The 13,779-nt window shown below is 39.5% G+C and overlaps 2 protein-coding genes across 2 annotated transcripts; one reads left to right on the top strand and one right to left on the bottom strand.

Moving 5' to 3' along the window:
• Positions 1-5,864: 5,864 nt before the first annotated feature.
• Positions 5,865-9,320, top strand: LOC144706479 (double-stranded RNA-binding protein 8-like). Its single transcript, XM_078579454.1, has 4 exons — positions 5,865-6,051; positions 6,901-7,157; positions 7,844-8,066; positions 8,885-9,320. The coding sequence occupies exons 1-4, from the start codon at positions 6,027-6,029 to the stop codon at positions 9,238-9,240; spliced, it is 861 nt and encodes a 286-aa protein (XP_078435580.1). The 5' UTR covers positions 5,865-6,026; the 3' UTR covers positions 9,241-9,320.
• Positions 9,321-10,487: 1,167 nt separating this feature from the next.
• Positions 10,488-11,158, bottom strand: CRR42 (DUF3148 family protein). Its single transcript, XM_078579455.1, has 2 exons — positions 10,896-11,158; positions 10,488-10,818 (listed from the first exon to the last, which is right to left on the bottom strand). The coding sequence occupies exons 1-2, from the start codon at positions 11,066-11,068 to the stop codon at positions 10,698-10,700; spliced, it is 294 nt and encodes a 97-aa protein (XP_078435581.1). The 5' UTR covers positions 11,069-11,158; the 3' UTR covers positions 10,488-10,697.
• Positions 11,159-13,779: the final 2,621 nt, after the last annotated feature.

Raw genomic sequence — 13,779 nt, 5'->3', positions numbered from 1 at the left:
TCCCAAGAAGTCCAAGTTCCTTTAACCGATTATGGTTATGTTTTCTTCCTCCTGATTTGATGGACCAAACCCCAACCATTCCTTTAAATAAAATGATGGTCTATGTTATCCGGTCATAATATTCAATTTGCTTGAGCTTCCCATTGATTTCTCCTTATTTTTTTATAGCTCTTATCATTATTTTTTCTTTTGATAACACTCTTTTCTTTAATGTAATGATAATATCTATTCATCATTTTCTTCACTTTTGTTAAATCTATAGTTGACCATGACGATCCATATTTCACTGATAAAAAGAGATTGTTATCCCTTAACCTTGTAAAGTTGTTTCCTCTTTTCATATCTCTCATTTTCCAATTTCGCATCAGTAAATTTATCCTTGAGTATTAGACTTTATGTGAATCGTCCTGTAGTTTGGAATCAATTGAATGATGAAGATGAGAATATACCTTTAGGTGGGACCTGTTGTTAAACATAGTTCGGTGATGTTTTCCTGGACTTTCGTTCCCTTCGCTTGACGAGTTTTTGATGACGCTCTAATTGAACTTTGAGTCCTTGCATTCACTGGTTTCTTGTTCAGCCCTCACATCTCTTTTGTCCTTCCCATTATTTTCTTTTCTCTAATAGGGGAAGATGGAATATCAAGTGCACCGTTTGTCTGCATTGAAACCATAACTTAACATTCTCGAAAATAATTTTCTTTGCTCTTTTTCTCCAGATTCTTCTTCGCTAATCTTTACTCACCTACCACTTAATTTACTGTCTGGGAACTTACACCTTCATCCCTATAAAGTTAGACTTTCTTGCTCACAATTCAAATCCTATCAAGGTTTTTCAGCCAATCGTCACACGGTCTCACAGTCCCGCAGCTCCAAAGGTGACGAAGTGGCTGAAATTAGGTACAGATCTTCGCTTGGAAACGGATCGTTGAGTGTAACAGAAATGACGACTGTTGTGCCATTTTTCCCATCTCAAAATAATAAAATAAACCTTTCCCGTATTTCTGGTAACATTATTTTAATTTTAAAATTGTGCCTTTCTTCTACAACAATTAATCACTTTCACCCGCCAGGATCCGGCGCCGCAGGAGGATTAGCATTGCAGAGCAGACTTTTAGCAGGGTCTCACGATGGTATTGATCGGATGCCCACCACGCTATTGTCAAGCTGCTGGCAGAAGTTATCTCTAAAACCGCTCAAACCCACCACAAAGCAGACGAAGGTGTCTGCCTCTGCTGCTGCCTAACGATTAGAAATGAAAAAATAATCAATTTACTTCTTCATCCACTGAATTCAATAAAAATTATAGTAATTAGCAAGAATTTGGACCTAGGAATTTAGCGTTTAGAGAATTTTGAAGCTCAGGTAGGTACACATCTTTCAGGAAAAATTCTACTACAGTATCTAAAGTTCTACAAAAGACAAGTATGTAATCCCAAAATGAAGCATTTTCTCTCGAAAATGGAACTTAGTCATGCAAGAATGTAAATTAAACTTCCAATGCAAAATGATAACTGAATACCTCAAGTATGAAATAACCTGGGTCAAAGGTGGGGCTCCTAATTTTACAACTAAAATTGATGCGAAAACAAACGATAACCAACATAAAAGACGGAGGAATTCAACTAATGCAATTAGCGAATACCCAATATTCACTTGAAGAAAGACTCTATCTTAACTTTGAAAAATGAAGGACGTCACAAAATCACCCAAAATTCAAACAGATTTCATAAGAAAATCCTTGACTTACATCATTATCCTCGTCCGGATCATTCCATAACACGTAGAACAGAGGAGCCAAAATCTCATTCATTCCTTGAACGTATCGAATTCTCGGGTTTAGTTTAGCAAAGATGATGAGGATTCTCCAGATCGACTCCTACCATTGAAGAGTACAAGTAGTGAGAACTAGAGCTAAAATAAGTAACAATCTCATGGGGGAAATTTTTCATGCAAAAATATTATTACTTGATTTGAGTTTGTAAAAGACGAGTCGTCGCAGAAGAAATTCATATCTGGATGTGTGCGCCTGAGGTCCCGATCAATTTGCTCAATGATCTCCGAATCCTTGATGTGAGAAGTGATGCTATTAGTTTTCTTTTTAAAAGAAAGAAGAGATAATATTCCACTCGTTTGAAAATAAATAACATATTGAAAAAGAAACAATGAAATTCCTCGTTTTCAATCTGCCTTGGTAGATTGATCCTTCGATGAAGAATTAAACCACAAAGACACAGAATAAAAAAAATTGGAGCTGCATAATAAGAAGATTAAGAGGGACAGCGAGCACCTTTCTTTCCAGCAAAAATTTTTCATCAGTAGTAGAATTCAATGTCATCCTGGGATGACATTCATAGATTCTATTTTTGTTCAGTAGGATTTCAATCTGCCGCGGTAGATTGATCCTTCGATGAAGAATTAAACCACAAAGACACAGAATAAAAAAAATTGGAGCTGCATAATAAGAAGATTAAGAGGGACAGCGAGCACCTTTCTTTCCAGCAATTTTTTTTCATCAGTTGTAGAATTCATTGTCATCCTAGGATGACATTCATAGAATCTATTTTTGTTTAGTAGGATTTCAATCTGCCACGGTAGATTGATCCTTCGATGAAGAATTAAACCACAAAGACACAGAATAAAAAAAATTGGAGCTGCATAATAAGAAGATTAAGAGGGACAGCGAGCACCTTTCTTTCCAGCAAATTTTTTTCATCAGTAGTAGAATTCAATGTCATCCTGGGATGACATTCATAGATTCTATTTTTGTTCAGTAGGATTTCAATCTGCCACGGTAGATTGATCCTTCGATGAAGAATTAAACCACAAAAACATATAATAAAAAAATTGAGCTGCATAATAAGAAGATTAAGAGGGACAGCGAGCACCTTTCTTTCCAGCCAATTTTTTTCATCAGTTGTAGAATTCAATGTCATCCTGGGATGACATTCATAGATTCTATTTTTGTTCAGTAGGATTTCAATCTGCCACGGTAGATTGATCCTTCTATGAAGAATTAAACCACAAAGACACAGAATAAAAAAAATTGGAGCTGCATAATAAGAAGATTAAGAGGGACAGCGAGCACCTTTCTTTCCAGCAATTTTTTTTCATCAGTAGTAGAATTCAATGTCATCCTGGGATGACATTCATAGATTCTATTTTTGTTCAGTAGGATTTCAATCTGCCACGGTAGATTGATCCTTCGATGAAGAATTAAACCACAAAAACATATAATAAAAAAAATTGGAGCTGCATAATAAGAAGATTAAGAGGGACAGTGAGCACCTTTCTTTCCAGCAATTTTTTTTCATCAGTAGTAGAATTCAATGTCATCCTGGGATGACATTCATAGATTCTATTTTTGTTCAGTAGGATTTCAATCTGCCACGGTAGATTGATCCTTCTATGAAGAATTAAACCACAAAGACACAGAATATAAAAAATTGGAGCTGCATAATAAGAAGATTAAGAGGGACAGCGAGCACCTTTCTTTCCAGCAATTTTTTTTCATCAGTAGTAGAATTCAATGTCATCCTGGGATGACATTCATAGATTCTATTTTTGTTCAGTAGGATTTCAATCTGCCACGGTAGATTGATCCTTCGATGAAGAATTAAACCACAAAGACACAGAATAAAAAAAATTGGAGCTGCATAATAAGAAGATTAAGAGGGACAGCGAGCACCTTTCTTTCCAGCAAATTTTTTTCATCAGTTGTAGAATTCAATGTCATCCTGGGATGACATTCATAGATTCTATTTTTGTTCAGTAGGATTTCAATCTGCCACGGTAGATTGATCCTTCTATGAAGAATTAATCCACAAAGACACAGAATAAAAAAAATTGGAGCTGCATAATAAGAAGATTAAGAGGGACAGCGAGCACCTTTCTTTCCAGCAATTTTTTTTCATCAGTAGTAGAATTCAATGTCATCCTGGGATGACATTCATAGATTCTATTTTTGTTCAGTAGGATTTCAATCTGCCACGGTAGATTGATCCTTCGATGAAGAATTAAACCACAAAGACACAGAATAAAAAAAATTGGAGCTGCATAATAAGAAGATTAAGAGGGACAGCGAGCACCTTTCTTTCCAGCAAATTTTTTTCATCAGTTGTAGAATTCAATGTCATCCTGGGATGACATTCATAGATTCTATTTTTGTTCAGTAGGATTTCAATCTGCCACGGTAGATTGATCCTTCTATGAAGAATTAAACCACAAAGACACAGAATAAAAAAAATTGGAGCTGCATAATAAGAAGATTAAGAGGGACAGCGAGCACCTTTCTTTCCAGCAATTTTTTTTCATCAGTAGTAGAATTCAATGTCATCCTGGGATGACATTCATAGATTCTATTTTTGTTCAGTAGGATTTCAATCTGCCACGGTAGATTGATCCTTCGATGAAGAATTAAACCACAAAGACACAGAATAAAAAAAATTGGAGCTGCATAATAAGAAGATTAAGAGGGACGAGCACCTTTCTTTCCAGCAAATTTTTTTCATCAGTAGTAGAAGTCAATGTCATCCTGGGATGACATTCATAGATTCTATTTTTGTTCAGTAGGATTTCAATCTGCCACGGTAGATTGATCCTTCGATGAAGAATTAAACCACAAAGACACAGAATAAAAAAAATTGGAGCTGCATAATAAGAAGATTAAGAGGGACAGCGAGCACCTTTCTTTCCAGCAATTTTTTTTCATCAGTAGTAGAATTCAATGTCATCCTGGGATGACATTCATAGATTCTATTTTTGTTCAGTAGGATTTCAATCTGCCACGGTAGATTGATCCTTCTATGAAGAATTAAACCACAAAGACACAGAATAAAAAAAATTGGAGCTGCATAATAAGAAGATTAAGAGGGACAGCGAGCACCTTTCTTTCCAGCAATTTTTTTTCATCAGTAGAATTCAATGTCATCCTGGGATGACATTCATAGATTCTATTTTTGTTCAGTAGGATTTCAATCTGCCACGGTAGATTGATCCTTCGATGAAGAATTAAACCACAAAGACACAGAATAAAAAAAATTGGAGCTGCATAATAAGAAGATTAAGAGGGACAGAGAGCACCTTTCTTTCCAGCAAATTTTTTTCATCAGTAGTAGAAGTCAATGTCATCCTGGGATGACATTCATAGATTCTATTTTTGTTCAGTAGGATTTCAATCTGCCACGGTAGATTGATCCTTCGATGAAGAATTAAACCACAAAGACACAGAATAAAAAAAAATTGGAGTTGCATAATAAGAAGATTAAGAGGGACAGAGAGCACCTTTCTTGGATAAACAAGACCAATGGGGGAGATAGTCAGATGCCCCAGACGAGCAATGCTTCTCTCATAAACAACGTCCAAAAGGCAGCCCCTGACGACGACAATGAACCTTTGCTTGTGGAACTCCCACAACGAAGAAGAAACTGCCAAGGATTCCACTGCAACCAGCACCAATCCAACGCCTCTTCTCTCTCACGCCCTTTCTTTCTCTCTCTCCACCGTCCCCTCTCTCTCAGTCCTGGTTCTGAGCTCTCTCCCGGGTGATTCAATTTGGACGGATTAATAGAATGTATTTCTCACTTTCTTCAAATCCCGATTATGACGCGGAATCCACGTGGCTGCTCGGTGGATTCCGCCTAGGTGGTTTCCGCCAGAAATCCACCTGGCAGCCACGTGGATTCCACGTCATAATCGGGATATGCCGGTGGACCGCTTAAGGAGTTTGGGCTGTACCGTGGCAAAAAAAAAGTTTGGGCTATATCGCTGATTTCCGAAAAAGTCTGGGACGTACCGTGATATTACCCCTAATATTAATACCCTCGAAGCCTGTCATTATAAAAGAGGGGCAAAAATGTTGATGGCTTCAGAGGGTACTTTTGTCATCAGGGGTGCGCGCCAAGGACAAGCCGAAGAAAGAAGTCTCAAGTCCAAACCTTCTTCCACCATCCTCCCTTCCTCTTTCTCTCTTTCTCTGCGATAGGCGAATACAAGAATTGCAATTTTCTTTGTAGTAGGAAAAAAGCGATGGGAGACGATTTCTCGCCGAAAGGCAGGGTCTTGATCTTTGTTTTTTTCCCGTTTTCCTTCTCTCGTACTGGGTCTGTATTTTTTACTTCTCTTCTTGTTTTTTTGTTGATGGTTGCGGATGTGATAGTTCTTGATGAGCCCTTCAACGAATTTGCTCAAACTATCACAAAATAATCGTTTCTTGCTTGGGTTTTTTGGGTGCAAGTAGCGGTCACTGACCTTCCGTTTCTCGTGTTGTTTTCAATCCCTTTATTCAGTTGTCACTCGTTTTTTAGTTGAAATGGTCCGTTTAAAGTTTTGCATAAGACTACGTCCTGGAGGAATAACTAGTAAAAGTATTTTTTTGAAAGAACTTGGATCGTTTCCTTGATGGGAATCTTACCATGAGTTTAGCATGGTAAGATTACCTTGATGGGAATCTTAACCGTTGGGTGAATTTTTTTCCCTTTTTGTTTCCATCAAAACCACTGATAACTTAGGGGGTATGATCTGTTTGTTGGATATTTCAGTTTTAAAAGTTGAGATAGGTTTGGGAGTCTTTCTTATCGAATTTTCATCATCATCAAGTTAGACAAAAGATGTTTGATAGCGTAGGAGATATGGTGCAGGCTGTATTTTTACGGTTTTCGGGTACTTAGTTTTTGGCTATTTAGTCTTTTCATGTTGCTTCTGGGTTTTCATAATGTCGACCTCGTTTTCTTGATTCTATTTTACTCTTCGGGGTTGATTCTTGTCATTCTTCATGTATCTGTTATAGAAAATAATCCGTCCATTGATATATTGATAGATTGAGAGATCTTCTGTGTTCAACCCATGAATTTGTAATGGATTTGCGTTTTAATTTAATGTGACTACCGCAACAATGTTTCAGGAGTGGCTGATTGCTTTGTCTTCAAGAGCAGACTTCAAGAATATGCACAGAAAACTGGTGCTCTTACTCCCGACTATGAGACCGTGAAAGAGGGCCCCTCACATGAGCCTGTTTTCAGGTCAACAGTGATCATTAATGGTGTCAGATATGAATCGCTCCCAGGTTTTTTCAATCGTAAGGCGGCAGAGCAGTCAGCAGCTGAAGTTGCTCTCATCGAGCTTGAAAAATCTGGAAAACTGGCAGAGTTTATGCCCACGGTTAATTTTCTTTTTTTTACCAAATAGAACTCGAATTTTTTCTAGAATTTTTATTTATTTGAATCATTGCTTAAAGGCCAGTGGATATTGATGGTGACGATGGCAAGTGGTCATTCATTGGTTGATGATGAACCATCATCATCATGGACATCTGTTCAAGCTGAAAACTGGATGACAATAGCAATGACAAGATTTGGCAATGATGATGGCGAATTTGTTATCATCCTCTAGTGGAAGATAAAATTTCATCATCTATGTTGTCATCCAATTACCAAGATTTGTCATCATCATTCATTGATTGTTGTTGATGACTTGTCATTCTGATCAACATTCTTCCAATCCCAAATATGGACGACGATTTTGACATCATCTCCGAGTAGACAATTACATTTCATTATTGATGTGGTCATATTGTTTGCAAGATTTGTCATTGTCCTCATCTTTGAATCGAAGATGATGATTTTGATGTCATCAGTGTCAATTGTCCAAGCCGCCCATGGATGATGATGACAATGATGCAATATAGAGATGATGATGGTGAAGAACACTTTTTCATTGTTTGCGGACCCTTACTAGTACATCCACCATCTTGTTCATGGTGACATAAAAAATTCAATTTCATTTCATCATGTTTTAACACTTTTATTAACTTAAATTAATTTATTGTGTATATTTCGTATCGACAGCACGAAAGTGGCCTGTGCAAGAATCTCCTCCAAGAGTACTCTCAGAAGATGAACTATGCTATTCCAATCTATACGTGCAACACAAAGAATGCAGAAACGCAAACTGTTACTTGCACAGTGGAAATTGGAGGAATTAAGTACGTTGGAGCCGCAGCAAGGACAAAGAAAGAGGCAGAAATCAAGGCTGCAAGGACTGCTCTCCTGGCCATTAACTCCCCGTTATGTAGGAGAAACTATTTTTCTTTGGCAAAGTTGATAGAGTTTTAATCGCAGCTGATAGAGTTGAGTATAGGGTTTGGAGTTAATGATGATGATGATGGTGTTGAATCATCCTCGGCTGTAGGTTGATAGTAAATCTCATCCTGAAAAGCTCCTCATCATCATCCATGTTTGGGTTAGGATGAATAAATGGTGAATTATCTTCATCTTCATCAACTTCATCCATCGGTTAATCATCTTCATTCCCTATTACTTGTCATTATCATCATTATCCTTTTTTGGAATATGGCAGATGACAATAATGAATCTTCATCAGCCTCATCATTGTCATGAATCAGTTGATGGCAATTCATCATGTTCATCATGGTCCTTCCTTAAAACTAACGATTGTCATCATCATCGTCATTCATGTATGGGCTTCAACAAATGTCAATGAATTACCATCATCCTTACCAATTGATTGATGACAAATCCACATTCCCCAAAAAGTATAATTGTCATCGTCATCCATGTTCAGGCATGCAAGTGTGATGATGATGAATGATCATCCATTGGTTGATGAAGAATCACCATCATCATCCAAAGATTTATCTTCATCATCATTCAATTTTCAAGACTCATCTTCGTCACTCCTCCACTATCACTGGAAATTTCATCATCTTCATTGTCATTTGTTGAAGTCAGGACAAATTGAGGAATGACAAATTTGTCATCTTCCTCAAACCCCATTTTATAAAGTGGATTAATAAATTGGTATAATCTTCTCTCTACCAGGGACTAAAATTTTAAATCTGCTCTGCTTATTTTCAATGCTTTCTTCAGGGGGGCAGGGTAAGAACAGAGATTATCAGTACATTGTTCTTCCAGGCAAGAAGAAAGGGATGGAGACAGACACAGCGGCTGTGCAGAAAGACCCGATGAAGAAACTCAAGCCCGAAAAAGCTCTAGCCAAGAAAAAATGGCGCAGGCGAAAACCCCAACACCAAAATGTTGTCTCTTTAAGAATGGACGGTTCAAATTTGATCTCAACGGTCAACTCAGAACTCCAGATGTGTACTGCCGTGGAGATAGGCTCTGAAATCAAAGGAAATTTGGTCAAAGATGGAATTGATCTTCCTAAAGACGGCGGCGCCTTGACTATGCCAGCAGTCCTCTTGGACAGCAGTGATAATCATTAGCTTCATGAATTAGGGAGTTTTCAGTGTAATGAGAATTTCTTTGTATCTCCTCATAAATTTAGCTCCATTTTGGTTCTCCATTTGCTTGAGCCCAAAGCTGCCCATGAGAGACCCCTCAATGTAATTCATGATTAAGTAGGGAGTGTTTGTGCCTGCGCGTTGGGCAGTTTTATAGTTATTGCGAGGTGTGGTTTGAATTTCCTAATTGCCCTTTCTATCACCCACTACCCCTAGCTGGGTAGTTTTGATTGTTTATTTATAAAAAATGGATGTTAAGTAAATGGCTCATCTGGGTGATTGGTTGATGTTCATGTGAGTGATTGGTTGAGGACCCCTTGATGTAGGATGACTATGGGAGACAGGATGCAAGATGACAATGGGAGCTGGGTACCAGGACAACTAGTGGAGGGCTACGATAAAACAGACCACAAATCACACGATTGAGTTCGAGAATTTAAATCCGATGAAAATAATGGTGGAGCAGCCCCTTTCCTTGTCAAGGTTGGGAGTACTATCTTCAACCACCGCAGTGAAAATAAAGCAACACGTTCAATAAATCCGGACGGCATTCGCTAGAAGATTCAAAGGCCTATTCAACTAGTCGCTTGATGATTCAAAATCCAAATCAACTCCGACGGCAGTGGATAAATACTCTAAGAATACTGGAAGAAGAACACGATCACCAAAGAGTGCAGAGAGTACCTAGGGAATAGAGTAGTGCGTCGTGGCGATCAAAGAGATTCTTGACACGTCGTTGGCGCTGGCAATTGACATGCGCTTTGACAGGGTGTTGCGGATCCAATTGGGCGGTGAGTTGGGGGGGGTCAAGGTGTAAGGGGCCCTTACGGGGTTCGGGGCAGCGCCCCGAAACCTAAACGGTATGCGCAGCGGCAAGTGGCTGCGAGGGCGACCGGGGGCGTGGCGGGAACAGGCGACCGCAGCGCGGCGGGTGCGGACACGCAGCGGGAATTATCCTCTTCATCGACCTCAAGAGGAGCGAAATAATAAGAGAGAGATAGACACAGGTCTCTCCTTCGTATTCATCTTCCGAGGGAAGAGAGATACATAGACACAGAGAGAGAGAGAGAAACAGCGATAAAGATTAAAGAGAGAGAAAAGACCGTCATTTCTGGGAATTATCCTCTTCATCGACCTCAAGAGGAGCGAAATAATAAGAGAGAGATAGACACAGGTCTCTCCTTCGTATTCATCTTCCGAGGGAAGAGAGATACATAGACACAGAGAGAGAGAGAAACAGCGATAAAGATTAAAGAGAGAGAAAAGACCGTCATTTCTGGGAATTATCCTCTTCATCGACCTCAAGAGGAGCGAAATAATAAGAGAGAGATAGACACAGGTCTCTCCTTCGTATTCATCTTCCGAGGGAAGAGAGATACATAGACACAGAGAGAGAGAGAGAGAAACAGCGATAAAGATTAAAGAGAGAGAAAAGACCGTCATTTCTGGGAATTATCCTCTTCATCGACCTCAAGAGGCGCGAAATAGTTACCGTCGATAAGGTACGTGCCGATGGCAAGACGAACAGCCCAAACGTCCATCGGTTTCCTACCCACTATCCTGCAAGCACATGCAAAACGACCCGTCACGCCCCATTCGCAGAGAAGGCCGTCGTCTGCGTCGTCGTTCGTTCTCACCTTCCCACGTCGCCGGGCTTGACGAGGCCGTCGTTGATTCGAAGGCATGGCATGGCGGCCGCGGTCTTCAGAGTCGGCGGCGCCGCCACGACGACGATCGGAGAGCCCACTTTGAGCTCGCCGCGCTTTCCTCCTCCGCTGGCGCAGCACTTGACTGTCAGCGCAGCGGCCATGTTTTCCTCACAATAGTGGACAAATGTCCAAGAGATAGGTAGAGAGAGAGACAGAGAGAGAGATATGGGTTACTGGGTATAGCGTAAAAGAGAGAGAGAGAGGGGGACAGAGAGAGAGTCTTATCCTTTAGGACAAGGTTTGAGATTGGAGGAAAATTTGATGGGATATGACTGGTAAGTTGTGAAAAAGAGGAAAATGTAAGAGTCTTTATAAGTATGAGAGAGAAAGGATTCACAGGCTAGAATTTTCGCACCAGGTATGCGAAAAGTGGGCAAATGTCTATGAGAGAGAGATGGGTTTTTGAGTATAGTGTAAGAGAGAGGAGAAAGAGAGAGGAGAGAGAGAGAGAGTCTTATCCTTTAGGAGAATGTTTGAGATTGGAGGATAATTTGTGAAAAAGAGGAAAATGTAAGACTCTTTATAAGTATGAGAGAGAAAGGATTCACAGGCTAGAATTTTCGCACCAGGTATGCAAAAAGTGGACAAATGTCTAAGACAGAGAGAGAGAGAGAGAGAGAGAGACAGAGAGAGAGAGATATGGGTTTCTGGGTATAGCGTAAAAGAGAGAAAGGGGGACAGAGAGAGAGTCTTATCCTTTAGGAGAAGGTCTGAGATTGGAGGAAAATTTGATGGGATATAACTGGTAAGTTGTGAAAAAGAGAAAAATGTAAGAGTCTTTATAAGTATGAGAGAGAAAGGATTCACAGGCTAGAATTTTCGCACCGGGTATGCAAAAAGTGGACAAATGTCTATGAAAGAGAGGGAGAGATGGGTTTTATCCTTTATACTTTCTGAGTGTAGTGAGAGAGAGAGAGAGAGTCTTATCCTTTAGGACAAGGTTTGAGATTGGAGGAAATTTTGGTGAGGTATAACTGATAATTTGTGAAAAAAAGGAAAATGTAAGACTCTTTATAAGTATGAGAGAGAAAGGATTCACAGGCTAGATTTTTCGCACCAGGTATGCAAAAAGTGGACAAATGTCTAACACAGAGAGAAATATGGGTTTCTGAGTATAGCGTAAGCGAGAGAGGGGAGAGAGAGAGAGAGAGAGAGAGAGAGACTTATCCTTAAGGACAAGGTTTGAGATTGGAGGAAATTTTGATGGGATATAACTGATAATTTGTGAAAAAGAGGAAAATGTAAGACTCTTTAAAAGTATGAGAGAAAGGATTCACAGGCTAGAATTTTCGCACCAGGTATGCGAAAATTGGATCGCAGCAAACCCCCTATGCGAGGTGGTGCAAATATGTGTGGAAATTTCCATGGCACATTGCACAAAATCACGCATGAGTAGAGGAAGAGAGTAGTGTTAGGCTGTCTGATATCTGACGTCGGACAACCGATATCAATACATGGATAAAATCGGGGCAGCTTCAGATATCGGATGGATATGGAATATCCATCTGATAGTGGATATTGGGACTGAAGTCGTAGGCCTCAAAACGTGGCAGATGTAAGTAGCAGATATCAAATCTGAAATTGAAAATCAAATTCTGATATCCGGATATCATACATCAAAAGCGGTACCAAGAATTGGTATCCAGTGAACGATATCCGATATCCATATATTAGTTGGAAAAACTTTCTGTTTTTGTCCCGTGGGGAAAAAACAGAAAGTTTAAAATAATATGAATATTTTTGAACAAAAACAAATAGAAATGAACTCTGCACTCTACCCATCCTGACATTCTAAAGGTTGGCAGACATATATTGGGTCATGTTGTATATGCTTTTAGGCCCATTCTGGATCGGTTTGGACTAACTACGTTATCAGTCCTTAAAGTTGATGAAAACCTATAAGAAATGTAATAAATGCTCAGACATACTTACTATATATAGCTCAAACATATATAGCTCCTTACAAGTCAGTTATATATTTACAAATCATTTAAAATACATTTCAAAAGAACTGGCATCTGACACTGATATCCAATATCGTCATCCAACCATGAGACAAAGATAACTGCCAATATCAAGACTGATAATGGTACCAGGTATCTATACTATAGCAACCAATATTTGATATCATCATCTGGTATCTGAATATAGGTAAATATGGCTATTGGATTAGCCCATTTCTGATTTCTGGCACAACATCCATCCCAATATCTTTTGGGTTCTAGAGGCCTAGATCTGGATGAACAGAACAAAACGATGCGTAGCAGAAGTCTTTTTGCAAATCGAATGGCATCGACAAAAACATTGAATGAAGTACCTTTGCACGAATCTCATTCGTGATTTCTTCGATCCCGGAGCGAGACGAGTCGAGCTACTCAAGTGTGCAGCCTCTAGACGTATCCACGTGGTCCTCGGCACGTCGAATCTCCTCCTTCTCATTGACGAGCCCCGTTCTCTCTCCGTTGGTGTCGTTACGTCGTCACGATCACATCAGGGATGGAGAGGGGTGTGGGGAGAGTGGAGAAGAAGGGGAGAGGCCCCTGAACAATTGTGGCCTGGGTGAATTTCGTTCAGGGCCTTCCCCTATTTATACTAAGCGGGTATTTTTCATAAAAACCCCCAAAACTTAAGTGTATCTTCCAACGTCCAAAAGACCATCTGTGTGTGACCTCTAGGCCCATGTATCAGTCTAGTTAATGACTCCAGCAGCCCAATAACCTTTATTGACCTTCCAAATTAATTAAATATATCATCATATAGATTACGGATCGATTTAACCCAATCGATAGGTCGAGACTCCGACACGTGGGGT

Source organism: Wolffia australiana, chromosome 8 (assembly GCF_029677425.1).
Source record: "Wolffia australiana isolate 7733 chromosome 8, ASM2967742v1".
In the NCBI taxonomy this organism is placed as follows: domain Eukaryota; kingdom Viridiplantae; phylum Streptophyta; class Magnoliopsida; order Alismatales; family Araceae; genus Wolffia; species Wolffia australiana.
The sequence above is the reverse complement of the archived record's forward strand: the minus strand, read 5'-3'. Positions and strand labels throughout refer to the sequence as shown.

Excerpts from the sequence above, each read along its gene's own strand:
- LOC144706479 (XM_078579454.1), top strand. The coding sequence starts at position 6,027 with ATGGGAGACGATTTCTCGCCGAAAG. Across the intron at positions 7,158-7,843 it reads TGGCAGAGTTTATGCCCACG|CACGAAAGTGGCCTGTGCAA; the intron begins GTTAATTTTCTT and ends TCGTATCGACAG. Across the intron at positions 8,067-8,884 it reads GGCCATTAACTCCCCGTTAT|GGGGGCAGGGTAAGAACAGA; the intron begins GTAGGAGAAACT and ends TGCTTTCTTCAG.
- CRR42 (XM_078579455.1), bottom strand. The coding sequence starts at position 11,068 with ATGGCCGCTGCGCTGACAGTCAAGTGCTGCGCCAGCGGAGGAGGAAAG. Across the intron at positions 10,819-10,895 it reads AAGCCCGGCGACGTGGGAAG|GATAGTGGGTAGGAAACCGA; the intron begins GTGAGAACGAAC and ends ATGTGCTTGCAG.